Here is a 13,969-nt window from a genome sequence, read left to right as displayed (position 1 = left end):
ACTGTCCAGTTTTTGGTGAGCTCAGAGTTGTCCTCAGTTTCCTGCTTTTAGTTGACAGGAGTGGCACTCAAGTGTGGTCTTCTGCTGCTGTATCCCATCTGGTTTGATGTGTACATTCAGAGATTCTCTTCTGCACACCTTGGTCATAACAAGTGGTTTTGAGTTACTGTTACCTGCACGTCTTGTGGATCATTCTAAGCCCCTATCGTAAATCCTAGTAGAGCAGTATTTTTTTGTAACACTCAGACAGTCCCGTCTGGAACCAAAAGCATGCCACATTCAAAGTTACTTAAATCACCTGCCTTCACCATTCTGTTTGAACTTCAGCAGGACTTCTTGAACATGCCTAAATGCACTGATTTGCGTTAACAAATAGTTCAATATGAATAAAATGACTATCTATGACAGAAAATATAGCTTAGCTGGAGAAATGTCTTCAAAAACCGACATCATGAAGAATTTGGTCATTTGTTTATTCAAAAGAAAAAACGCCTCAAACAGTTCAGTTTCCACAATGTAAACACCTTGGTACATACAGTACACACAAGCAGGGTTTTTTGGAGGAACAAACAAAACAGGTGAAAAAGGCAAAACTTCTATTAAAGCCAAACGTAGCGATGCAGTTTCCGTTCCTCCTCAGTGCCGCGTTCAACTGAACGCTGAAGGCCTCTGCTAACAAAAGTAGGTGATTTGAGGCTACGCTTGGGGCAACACCACAGTTTAAGGAAGCTTAACCACTGACCTCAGATCTGCATAAAAAGGCAGCGATGCAGACAGCTGGATAAGAGTAGTCTAAGACTAGCAACAGAAATAAACAACAAAGGTCATCCAGACAGATGCTTCAATCATCTGCATTTGTTCATCAGGTTGTGCCATACCATCACTTTTGGAAGCACTAGCCATGAACAGAAAACTGCACTGTTGCACAACTCAGAAGCACTCAGTTTATTGGATAAATGAATCAAGTGGCTGACGCTGCAGCAAAGATGTCTTCCAGATCTCCTTTGACCTCTGCGCCAGGACAGCACAGGACTCGAGGCTGCCTTATCTGGACTGGGGGGGGGGAACACAAAGTCATCACCTCTTTGTAAAGTCACTTCTATAAATTACTCAGACACACTAACCGAAAGTCGCAACTTGCACTATTTTGGGTTTAAATGACTTGTTTGGCATTTTGACGAGTGCAGAGAGATACCACTCTGAAGTGGTAATCGAGGCTGCCGCTCGGAGACTGAGACCCTGCGAGAGCACAAACGAGTGTTTCCAAAAATGTCAAACTCTTCCTGTGTAAGAAACAATGCAACCATGTGAAATGTCAGACTCCTCTCTGACGCTCCGTGCCTAACTCTGCGTTTAAAGCAACAAAACACTTTGGCAGGCGCGGCTGTCAAAGATCAAACATCACTTATTTAGAGAATATTAACACCATTATTGAAACATCACAGACTGATGTTTAGAGCTGCACTGCAGATGTTGGGGATTGATCACTTCAAATATTCCTCCAAAGTAACAAGATTTGAACACTGAGCAAATGAACAGCTCCAGAAAGGTGAGACAGAGCATGTTAACGGGCTCTTTTTCTCCTTTACGCTCAGTAATCAAAGTACACCATCTAATCTACTTACAGTAACTAACTGCCTACCTCAGGCACACCTTTTAAAATTCTAGTTGAACCAAAAAAAAAAAAACCAAAACACCACTCCAGTTAATACTAGCAATACATGGCTATGAGGGAAGATTTCGCCCAACGCAGAACGAAAAGAATCAACAATTCAAAACCAAAATAAAAGATTCAGCTTTGATCACAAAGCTTTTGCAGAAGTACCTCCGCTCCCCTTTGAGGGTCTAAATCTGAAAGAAGAAAACAAAATGCTGCGTGTGACGCAGACGCCCTCTCAGGAGCAGCACGTCTGGCTCAGCTGTGGGCCACTCTTCCTCTTTCCCTCATTTATTCCTTTTCTTTCTCCTGATGGTTGTGTGGATGACTAGACCGATGCAACTACAGCATATAGATATACATAGTGTTCATCCACAGTCCTCCAGATGTTCAAGAGTTGCCATGGAGACGTGCAGGTGGATTTGCACTCTTGTGGTTGTGGCTTTCTTTTAACTGCTTCATGATCCAGTGTCTCTTCTCTGTGTTGTGTGCAGGTAGTGTTTGGAGTTCCTAGCTCTGTGTGTGTGTGTGTGTGTTAGAGGACTGTGTTGGAGGTAGGTGTTTGTCAGTACAGTAAAGGAGCTTCACGTCACTAATGACGATTGATGTCACACTGGGGACCTGAGCGTGTCATTTGATGTGGTCGTGTGATGGTCCCAGGGTGAAGGAAGAGAAGCTTTGTGTTTGTGTGTTTTTTATGTGTGTGCGCGTGTCTGCGTCTACTCCTACTGCTGCGTGTGTCTATCAGTGTGAGTTGGGCTGCTCCACTTTAAGCCCGACCAGTGATGGAGGCATCTGAACTGCAGCGGAGGAAGAGGACGAGGTGGGAGGAGAACCCCTGAGACTCCCGGAGGAGGTGGTGGTGGCGGTCACTGCGGGCCGGATGAGCGGAGGTGGGGGGTGGTTGTGGGGAGCTCTGTTCTGAAGCGGGCGCGTCTGAAGAGGAGGTGGCTGACGGAGGAGGCTCGGGGGTGCTGAAGGAGGAGCTGGACGCAGCAGCGGGGGAGGCTGGGAGAAAGAGGACGGGGCGTGAGCGGAGGAGGGGGGAGAGGAGCTGCCTGTGGCGTCTGAGGGGGGGTCCTCCATTTTGACCTGAAGGGGGAGGAAAGAGACAGATGGAGGAGCGTCAGGAGGAGGTGCAAACAGGATGTAGAGAGGAACAAAAGCGGTGGGCAGATAAAAACTTTACGTTTTGCAATCGGATGCTGCGTTTGGCTCTGTGTGCTGTCACCGAGTGAGCAAATAGTGTGTCTGTGAGCACAGAGGCCCCGCCCACCTGCTGGTGGGTCGGACAGAGGGGTTACACCGACACCCAGTGTGAGATACATAGGGATGAGTTTGAACTGTGAATCACTCAAAGTTGCATTACGAGGTCTGTCGTTTTAAATCTGTCAGTGAGACACAGGACAGGGTTGGTGGAGATGGCAAAGCTCCCAGTCCTACTACTTCCAAATATTACTGAAGCTACATGTTGCTTTAACATGCTGTTGCATGTCCTACACTCAGTCATGTGCTCTCCTGCAGCACACGTGTTAATCCACCGCTGAAAGTAGTTCCATCAAACTAATAATTATTTACAGAGATACAAATCTGTTTACAGCCTTTGTCGTGTGTTTAATCCTTTATTAAAAAGCAGAAGGTGCAATTAAGATAGAACAGAGGTGTACAGATTCATGTGCAGCACTCACATGCTGACAGCTTTATATTAAATACAAATAATATTCTTACAACCTGCTTCAGTTTCATGTAAAACTTCTCTTAAACAGATTTCACGTGACAACAAAATCTGAAACTCTTACAGGCACCTCTTGGGTATTAACTGTCCTCACCTCCTCCTCCTCTACGCCGCCATCTGTAGCCGTTGCCATCTCCTCACCACTCCTCCTGGGGTCTCTCTGGTCTCGGCTGGTGGCCACTTGCTCCGCCGCCCACTCCCTTAGCACTTCGTCTAGGTTGAAGCGGCGCCGGTAGCTCACGAAGAACGAGCTCACCTGAGCAAGCCGGGGAGAGATGGAGAGTTGGCGAGGAAGAGAATGAGGACAAAGTGATGCCGATCTCAAGGACACAGAGGCGGACGTTAGAGGGGAGAAGACAAATGAAAGCAGGGATAATGGAGATTACAGAGATCCTATAGAGGAAACCGTTAGGCGGAGGATGAAAGGGAAAATGGAAAAGAGATGAAAAGCTGATAGGCAGCTCGCTCAAGTGCACTGCTGGGTGAGGTCAGAATAAGACGAGAGGTGGTCTTCACACACTTTCAACATGTGAGAAAGAGGAAGCTCACCTGAGCCGGAGTCTTAGTCCCGATCACTTCAGCGATGGCGGTGAAGTCTTTACCATAACGCCGGATAGCTGGAAAAGAGAAGTCGGGTTAATGTCCTGCCTGTACCAAGCAGCATATAGCAATCAAAAGCAACAGAGTCAGCCAGCTTCCTCTCGCTCAGTGAGGGGTGTGTGGCAGAGGATGTGAGAGGAGGGACAGGAAGAGTCACGTATGGTGAGCATGTTTACAGTTAACCTCCATCTGAGCTCAGCTGGCTCAGTGCACCTGCTCTTTTCCCGCCCTGACCTGCTTCACTGCACACTTTCAGGGTTTTTGTTTTGTTTTTTCTGTTGGAGCAGCTGTACCACATGGAGGTACAGGTTTTGCTCAAAGGCACACGGGCTGCAGCTGCTAATTTTACCTTCCACTTTTGTGGCTGATACGCTCCTAACAACTTCTGATTTTCTCTCCTCGTGCTCGCTTTTAAAGCTGAAATAATGCACACGATGAACAGACCTGAAGTTTACGGCACTTTCCAGTCCAACTGCACCCTGTAGCTCCATCGTGTCATGAAAAACTGAAACAAACAGGGCTCTCCCCCTATAGACTGTATACTGGTGATGGAGTTAAACGTCAGAACTGAGTAGATTAGAAGTGCCTTAAATTTGCATTCTGTCTAATGACCAGCAGGAGGACTCATCTATGGGCAAAAAGGGCATTTTAGGTCTTAGAGGTATACTGGGAAACAGTCCCTGGTTCCCTTGCGCTTTGACCTCAGTGAGCACTTTCTTAATGACTTTGAGCTCAAATGCTTGTTTCATACCAAATAAAATGACATAAATTTTGTAAGTTATGGTCTCCATCAAGGACAAAGCTATAGATTAATTAGGACAACCATTCCCAAAGTCAAGAGTGGTGCAGCCCAGTTAAAAAACAAATTCCCACTAGGCCCACCCAATCCTAAACCTTCATGCTAATCAAAATACAAAACAGAAGTGATGCATTTCCTAGGAAATTTGATCCAAAATCAAACAGTGCAGGCGGTTGGCTATACATGGCTAATATTATTATATTATATGCAAAGTGATGAGGTCAATGTGTGACCCTCCTGTCACTGGGACAAAGACTTCAACACAAGGGTAGAGTAATGAGTAACATCACAACCCAACTACCTCCTATTACCACTAATTTCAAATTGAATTTCTGTTATTACTGCGATCCACCAGGGGGCCTCGGCCCTCACTTTGGGAACGAGCTAATGATAAGTTTTTGTAAGTGCTTCACTCACAGTCAGATCACCCCATACTCATGTCTGTCTTTAAAAGAACTAATATAATGAGGGCAAATACACCCAGAGGCTTCACAATAGGACTTCGTCACTTTTCATGTCAAAATAAAAATAAAATCTCTTTTAGGGGCAAAATTAAGCTTTCTAAACGTTACCATCCCTAAAGACAAAAACTCCCACCAGCATCAGCCCATTGCAAAATATCCAAAAGTAGCTCCTGGAGAAATAATCGAGGAGCTTGTACCGTACCAACACATGAGTACAGGCAGCTCCTGTGTGTGCAGAATATCAATATGAATGTCTAATAAGACATCTGGCTGTGAATGGGAGGCAGGTAGAGGAGAGCTGATGACAAGAGGTGCCTCTTGGAGGGGGAGGAAGCTACAGCCTTCACTCACCCTGCACTGCAAGGAGCTGCTCCTCTGTGGTCCAACGAGAGTTCATCTTAGGGGCAGGCTAGGAGAGAAAGAACTAGAGATTAGAATGAGAGTGAGGTAGGTGGTAGGAAACAAGGGGGGGAGAGAGGGAGGAAGATGGCAGTAAGAGAGCAATGAGCAGGTTAAGACTAGAGTCAGTCCCACGAGGGGTGAAATACTGTCTGGAGGGAGTTGAGGAAGGGCCGCGTGAATAGATGAGGAAAGGAACAAACTGGAGCGAGATCAGGGGAGGAGAAAATTGAATACAGGCAAGAAATAAGGGATATGGAAAGGAGGGAAAGGGCATAGAGAGGGGAGTTTCAAGACTTACGTCTGTAGGTCTGGAGCCATCAACACCTTCAGCTAGGCTCTGCTTAAAACTGCTGTTGTTCTGTTTGATAGACTGGACCTGAGACAGAGGAGGGGCAGTGAGGTAGGGTTATTTTTTAGCTGGTAGTTCTTGCAGCTAAAACCTGCTTTGAGAACATTCATGTGCATTTACTCTTTGCATTTATAATCTGATGACCAAAGACATCATTAAATCCACACTGAAAACCCTGGCACCTGTCTCTTGAGTGAAACCAGCTGTGTGTCCAGCTGGCGAATGGTTAGAACTCCAGCATCGTGAGAGGCCGACAGAGACATGATGTCCGCCTGCTCCAGGTGCATGCCTTTGGGTGGCCTGCGGCGGGCTCTGAGCGGGTGGTGTCTGTACTGAGCTCCGATGTTCTCCTTCTTCACTGGACCGGAGCGGCTGGGCGTGGCTTTGTCAGAGCTGGTGCTGCTCGCGTTCTGTTTTGCCGCCTGTGTGCACATCGAATCACAAATATCATTCAAGTGTCAAGGCAGCTCGGTCCTCACCTCACAGAAGTTGTTTCTCTGAATGTGCGCACACACACTTTCTCACCTCTTTCTTGGCATCAATTTCAAAATCACTGTCACTGGCCTGCTCTCCTTCTTCAATCTCATCATTACTGCAAGACAAAAAACATAAATTACACAAAGCACACCAGTGTTTAAACTTTGTGCTGTTTTATTGTTGAAATTTCATCAAACACACGTCTGAAATGCTCTAAAATGTCAGCTGAAAAGACAAGAAATAATATCAGCCTGTCTTATTTATATTCATGAGCCTAGTTTCCCAGGATGCCGCGCTCACTGAGTGTCATTTAACAAAAAAGTTCTCCAAATGTCAGATCTCAGGTGAGCAGTTGTTTCTCCACGATTGGTGAAGGCATCTCAAACCTGTCATCTTTCTCTCTCTTGTTGATCAGCCTCCTGGCCTGTCGGTCCATGACTGATGTCCTGGTTCTGGTCTTCTTCCAGCTGTAGTAGTACTTTACCAGGCTGGAGATCAGCTTGTCTGGAAGCTACAAACACGAAAAAAAGAAAATTTACTTTTCATCACTCGTTTTAAATATTTAGGGTGGTAAGTGCATGTGTGTCTCTCTCAGTCACGCACCATCTGCTGGATGCGGTGGAAGCTCTTGCCGTGGAAGCTGAAGGCCTGCTCGAACAGCACTTTATCTTCAACTGTCCACTCATCCGGGAAGGGGGTGAAGTTTGCCAGGTCGGCCAGTGAGCGCTCCACGTCGTGTTTGTGCCACAATAACATGCCCAGAGCCTGATGGAGCCAAAAGTCAGGAAACCAGGAAAAGTTTAGGTCAGAAGACAGAAAGAAATATAAACATCTGAGCTTTTGTTTCTGATGCCCTTACCTGCTCCATGTTGTATCCGTGTTTCTCCTTAGCCATGAGGATGTACTCGTCCACTGGAAGAAGATAGAAAAACTGTTAAAATAATACATAATAATCTAAAGATGGTGAAGGAGAATGAAGAGAAGACTAAAAAAATGAATAGGGGGGAGGGGGGTTGCATAATAACAGAAAACAGAGAGATGAAGAGGAAAAGGGTAAGAGAGAGAAAGACCATAAGTGCACAGGAAGAGACAGTCGAGAGTTTTAATTGCCACCCTCCAGTCAGCATATATCCATTAAACTGAAGGTCAAGTTTTTTAGCTCGCACACATGAATACAAGGTAAGGCAGGTGTGTGGAGCTTACACATAGCATCAGAGAGCTGGCTGTTGGGACACCAGACCAACATGCTCCTCTGGTCCTTCTCACTGTAGCGGGCTGGGCTGTCTGAAAATGGAAACAAACAACACAAAGCGAACACTTAAATCCACACTTTGAGGTTATACATATTTGTCAATCCCTCTTTTACTCGTTCATGTCAACTCCATGTCCCTCCTATCCACCACTTAAGCTCTCTCAATCCCCAGCATCTCTCTTTTCTTATCCATCTACCCATCTTTGCATGTTTCCATCTGGCTAAAGCTCCCTCTTCATCAGCTGAACTCTTTGGGAAGTCAACATTTGTGCACTCCGTACAACAGATTATGCTGGTTTGCCTGCTTGTCCCCTTCTTTGGTACAAGCTGTTGAAGCATGCCGCCGTTCCTCCGTGAAGGTTATGACGACTGTTTCCTCAGCATCAAAACATTTTTCATCTACTCAAGCAAAGCAACAGGGCTCTTTCATGGAGGACACTTAATGTTTTTGAACCTTCTGATTTTGCATTCAATAACACTAAAACACTGACAAATAAGCGTCACTCTGACGTCTGCATTACTGGACAAAGATGACAGCTCCTCGTTTTCCCCTCCAGCCTTCTTTTCATTTTCCTGTTTTTTGTTCTATTGTAAAATGACTCTTTTCGACCTTCACTCCTCTACTAATCTGCATTCATCCGTAGTCTCCTCCACACTTCTCTTCAACCTCTGTGTCTCCTCTTGGAAGGAGACACAGAGGTTATTCCCTCCCTCTCTCTCTTTTTATCGTCAATTTTAATGCCCTCTGTCGTCTCCTTTTGTTGTGCTTTTCTCCCTCCCAGCTCACCTGGTTTGAACTCTGGGATCTGAGCCTGGTAGTCTCCTCCCACTCTGATCATGCTGTCTGCAGAGACAAGCGTACATAAGTTTATATTTCAAGAGCTGCAATGCAGGGCAAAAACATTTGTGTAACACACCAGAAAAGGTTCCAAGTTGCAAAACTAAACAAAGTGGATCACACCACTGAACATAAATGCAAACCTCTTGATTTACTGGCCAATCTATGTCCCTACTCCCACCTATGGTTACGAGCTCTGGGTATTGACCAAAAGAATGAGATCGCAGATGCAAACGGTGGAAATGAGCTTTATGTAAAGGATGGCTGGGCTCTCCCTTACAGGAGGAGCTCAGTCATTGGAGAGTGCTTCAGGTATCTCACAAAGATGCCTTCTGGTCAAGTTGTCTAACATCACGCAGTTGTCACTAAAACTTCAAACTAGCATCTGTAACCATAAATTCATTCAGAACATGTTTACTGAGGAATCTGAACTTCTCTTTTCGCATAAACTTCCATACAACCAGGTGTCTTTTTGGCATAGAAGAGTCTTCAGGGCAGTAGAAAGAATTCATTCAGGCATTTTTGTATTTGTTTCATTTTTTTAGACACACAGGCTAAATCTAACTTTTAAATATAGTCTTAATGTTCAAAACAAACCAATTTGTTTTTAAATGCATCTATTGTTTATTTTATTATGTATTAATCTATTCGTACATAAGGTCAGCTACATATTTTCTAATTAACCATTAGAACAAAACTGTACTACATTTGTAAAAAATACAGTAAAAAACAAGTGGGGGGAAAACACTGGTATATGAAGAAAACATTTAAATAAAGAAAAACTTCCATGTACAACTTCCATTAATAAATAAGTAAAAACAATAAATAAGATAATCCAGAAATGCCATTTAACATTTTGATATTGTTCACCACCCGACGAAGACGAGCGGGTAGAGCATCGATGGGTGGCAGACATCAGGTAATTATCGCTGCGGTAAAGCTAGCAGGAAACTAGGAAGCTGGAGAATGTGGAAAGCGAGGAGTGAAGAGACTGTGAGAAATGCAGGGAAGCAAACCTGAAGGAGGAAGAGACAGATTACAGGTTCCTCTGGGACAGAGGACAGGAAGGGAGGAGAAGGGGATGATAGAAACATGAGCAGATGGGTGAAATGAATGGAGCCAGAAGGAGCATGATAAAGAAGAAGGATGCTTGATAGAAGGAACAGAGGAGGGAAGAAAGGTAACAGAGAGGAAAACTAGTTGTGTAAAACTGCCATTTCTTATCTTAAAATGGGCTCCTCAAAGATCAACAGGAAGTCAGTGGGTGAAGGAGAGAATGAAGGAAGGAGAGACGTATGTGGGCAGAGGACAAGGATGAAGAGAGGGGATGACAGAGAGCACTGCAGCAATGCAATGCATGCAACAGGAACAGCTGGCAAGAAAATGCCTGCAAGTATCATTTGTAGGTTAATGCTCCATGTTAGAACGTTTACCGTGATATCTGATAAATCAAACACTATAACGAAAAGTGTGTACGTGTGTACCGTGAGCATGCTCTTCATCGCTGCTCTCCTCCTCAGAGTGTGGCTGGCTATTCCCGTTGGTTACGGTTTTGGCTCTGCTCCTGGACAGGACCCCAGCCCCCGAGCGCTCCATCACTGAGGGCATGACTGCACACACACAGACACACACATAACATGTCACTAGTTAAAAATCCACCATTCATCAACATTTCTGCCCCAAGCGATTCAATCTCCTATTAAACTATGAGTTATGCCTTGTTTCATTAGTGCACTGGCTGCTATTTGTTTCCACTTGCAACCCTATAAAAACCAACTCACGCTTGTAAAGTAAAATGGGCCCTTATGTTGCCACCTTGGAGGGAATCCCATTATCTACCTGGAGCTGAGTTTATTTTCCAAAAAGCAGCTTTCTATACAACAACTCATTCAAGACCTCAACTACTTACGATTGAATCTCTAAATGCAAGTTTTCTGCTCAGGTTCTGATTTATCAAGAGCAAATCCCGACTAAATCAACAGGAACAACTTCATCTTCAACAAAAGAGCCAGACTGATTAACCGGAGTCTTCCTTTGTCGCTCCAGCTGATTAAAGATGTCTTCTTGTCTGGGTGGAGCAATACCCACAAACAAACAGAACAGAGGCCTATTTTACCCACTGTTTACAGTTCAAGTGACATGTCAACATCCCATTTTTTCCCAAATGAACATCTGTTATCTCACCGCAGTCGCTCTGTAAGAGCCATCAAGGACACGGCACTGAGCTCTGGACCAAAATCTGACAATTTCTTTATGACGCTCAAATAAATAATAATATTAAAGATAAATAATAATAAGCAATTGATCAAATCAGTTTGATTGCAGTTAACATAATCAAGTATTTCTCAGCTAAAAGTTTAACAAGTCACATTTTTAGAGCCATTTACAAAACAAATCCTTTTAGAAAGTCCGCTGTAAAACTCTGCCAACTCAAACATCCAGAGCTACCTGCTGTGTCAACACCTTGTGACAAAGAAGAAGCTGAAAGTAGCTTTCTTTAATCCAACATATAATGATTAGATGAGTGAGTAATTAACTAGATGTGGTCCTACCTTTGTGTCTATTCAGAAAAAAAAAAAAAAAAAAAACAGAAAAAAGGGTGAACCAAATTTTAGTTCAATACTGGCACAAAATACTGATATCAATACCAATCCCTTATTTGTTAGGCTGATAATAGCTGGTACCAATATTTTACATATTTGTTTATTTTTTGTAACTTTTATGCATCTTATTTTTGCTACAAGGATGCAAATAGACATTTAAAAAACTGATTTGACACAACAAGTAAATATTACCCACCGAGATGCAAATTTTACTTTCCTATCAGTCAACAAGGCTGCTGTTGGCTGATACCAGTACACCACCCATCTGCTGGTGCAGAAAGGCGCTGGTTGCTACATTGCAAGTAATCACACATAAAGAGAAATCCATTACATGAGCCCCTCCAACAGCAAAGGCAAAGCAAAGGTAAAACCCGTTCAGTGGGGATCTACGTCAACATCAGTAAACAAAGAATATAATCGCTGATGAGAAGAAACATCTACAAACAAATAAATAAATAAGACCCTCCTCTAAGAGACGAAGTGTGATCCACAGCCATTACTATACTATTACATGATATTTGTCGTCTTCTCGATGTCTCTACATCTCTGGGCCAATGAAATATTGCAGAAAGTAGCCTATCTAAACTCCCTCTTCCTCCTCAAGCGCAAACGATAAGAGCCCCTAAAACAATGACTGGCGACACCGGGCACGAGTCCCAGTGCAAACGCACGTTAAAAGGCGCGTGCTTTCATTCACCATCTCACCCGCAACTTCACTTGTCAACTTGAACCGCGGCCAGAACAAAGCATGGACTCGAAGTTGGGTGACCGATGTAGTTACCGTACCCCCGCATACACATCACCACCACCGCACAACATACTGAGCCAGTCAAGCCTCTGCGGGGAAACGAGTCGCAACCCTCACGATTCTCGAGATTAAAAACCATACACACCAAACTCAGAGCAGACAATACAAGTGTCTGAAGCTCTCTGGTGGTCTTTGTCTATCGCTGTTCCCGGTGGCCTCGGAAACTACAGCGGCTGCCCCCCGTCCGGCTTCACTGGAAACATCGCCACCTTCAACACATCCCTTCGTCTTTGTCGATATACTCAAGTTTACTTATTTACAAGAGAACTGGCTGCGTGAGACCGCCCCGCTTCACTTTCAGCGAGTTTCGTGGTGGAAGGGGGTGGGGGGAGTGTTGTGGTAGCCTCTATCGCGGTAGCCTCAATCACTGGCAGATTTATCAACCGTTTCAAGAACGAGAGCTATAACTACAACATATTAACTGATAACCTCGACAAGGACTGGATACTCGTAGTAATACATAATACTCAACTACGCGATCACATGCAGGCTTTCCTCTTCTACATCCTTTTCCCTCATATGGCCAGATTTCTAAACTTTTCCTCACTTAAACACAATATTGGGTCATCAGATATGCTTTGCACTGTAGTGAACAATACCACGAGCAATTCGATCGTTTCGTTTTGGGTAATATGTCTAAAATCTATTTAGGTTCTTCACCGCAATTTTTAAGTGGGTAGTCTGATGATGAACACTTTTTGACTCACAGTGGTAAAAGGAAAAACAATAGTACTCCTACAGTGACTAGTCAGGTGCTCATGGCTCGCAAGAGTCAGCACAGGATGACCTTAAAGCGGGGGGGGGACATTACATGTTAAAGTTAACATTGTAATAGGCGGACTGTTTTATAATATGTTAAACCCTGAGATCCCACCACTAAAAATAAAAATAAAAAGAGACGACGGACTCGCACCGGGTGATTCTCAAATTTGAGTCCCGTTTACTAGCTTTAAAAAAAATCAATATTTTTAACAGCTTCGTTGTACAGTCATCTGTACGCTGTGTCTCACTTTGAAGTCCTTTTGTTTTCCCCACGCGTACGCTGCTGTTACTACCAACGCTACTGTCTGCTGCTGCCCTGGAGTGAAAAAAAAACTCGCTCTTTATGTCATAATTGCCCAACTTGCCGGTATGTTTAGGGTCCTTAAACTAAAAATAGTAGCAATTTCCAAGGTCCAAGTCATTCCAAAAGGCTGGAAACTAGAAAATATATGACATCTGTCCTCATCACCAAAGTGCAATTTAAGTCTAGCCTAGTTGGTCGCTGGGATGCTAACGTTAGCTAGTTAGCTTGCGGCTAGTACCCTCGCGTTACATTAGTAACGCCAGTAGTTAGAAGTGGAGATAATAGTCACACTGTACCTGTGTTTCGCTTCTCTCCGCTTCCCCGCAGCCAAAACTTCTCCGAGCCTCTGTCTGCAGCTTGCAGTCCCCTCCGAAGCGCTCAAAGGCAATTAGTGTGTCTAAAAAGCCTGAACTCTCGCCTAATTGATGAGCACAGTCACACTACAATGATGAGAACTGCACGGATAGATGGAAGCTGTGAGTGTGTATGTGCGCCGGGAGACGGACAACACCCGGAGAAAAGTGAGGTGGACATCCGCTTGGATGCGTTCGCCTCTCCCAAGCTTAGGAGCCGTTTGGATTGACAAGAAGTAGTCCCTTAACTATTAACTTTATCTCAGTCTTGGTTTTGGATTTTACCTTATGTGCCATGTGTGTGAATTGACTTTTAAGCGTGCTCACGTCAGTGCGCGATACTTAAAATCTTTGTCCTAAAAATATTTTGCCTTTTAAATATGCCTGCCTGATAATTCACGTCTTGATCATTACATCGTTAATGACCTTTAAATGGAAGAGAAACGTGTCGGTATTTCATTTTGTAAAACAATAGGTGTTAGAGAGTCTTAATCCGCTATCTATCAAAATCCCATAAATTAGGGACTACTTGCCAGTGTGTCGGCGGAGGGATTCAGTGCATCTCT

The 13,969-nt window shown here is 44.2% G+C and overlaps 1 protein-coding gene across 2 annotated transcripts; it reads right to left on the bottom strand.

Moving 5' to 3' along the window:
• Nucleotides 1-2,117: 2,117 nt before the first annotated feature.
• rcor2 (REST corepressor 2) lies at nucleotides 2,118-13,507 on the bottom strand. 2 transcript variants are annotated; one of them, XM_085400341.1, is made up of 14 exons: nucleotides 13,347-13,507; nucleotides 10,058-10,183; nucleotides 8,523-8,579; nucleotides 7,687-7,767; nucleotides 7,343-7,395; nucleotides 7,087-7,248; nucleotides 6,870-6,994; nucleotides 6,532-6,598; nucleotides 6,189-6,428; nucleotides 5,956-6,033; nucleotides 5,607-5,664; nucleotides 3,942-4,009; nucleotides 3,487-3,648; nucleotides 2,118-2,749 (listed from the first exon to the last, which is right to left on the bottom strand). In XM_085400341.1, the coding sequence occupies exons 2-14, from the start codon at nucleotides 10,179-10,181 to the stop codon at nucleotides 2,402-2,404; spliced, it is 1,623 nt and encodes a 540-aa protein (XP_085256467.1). In that variant the 5' UTR covers nucleotides 10,182-10,183; nucleotides 13,347-13,507; the 3' UTR covers nucleotides 2,118-2,401. The 2 variants fall into 2 exon arrangements, with proteins under 2 accessions (XP_085256467.1, XP_085256468.1); XM_085400342.1 differs by lacking the exon at nucleotides 13,347-13,507 and adding an exon at nucleotides 12,070-12,267.
• Between the last annotated feature and the right edge of the window lie 462 nt (nucleotides 13,508-13,969).

Source organism: Rhamphochromis longiceps, linkage group LG3, assembly GCF_057381845.1.
Source record: "Rhamphochromis longiceps isolate RC_006_pf linkage group LG3, R_longiceps_female_GT1.1, whole genome shotgun sequence".
In the NCBI taxonomy this organism is placed as follows: Eukaryota; Metazoa; Chordata; class Actinopteri; order Cichliformes; family Cichlidae; genus Rhamphochromis; species Rhamphochromis longiceps.
The sequence above is the reverse complement of the archived record's forward strand: the minus strand, read 5'-3'. Positions and strand labels throughout refer to the sequence as shown.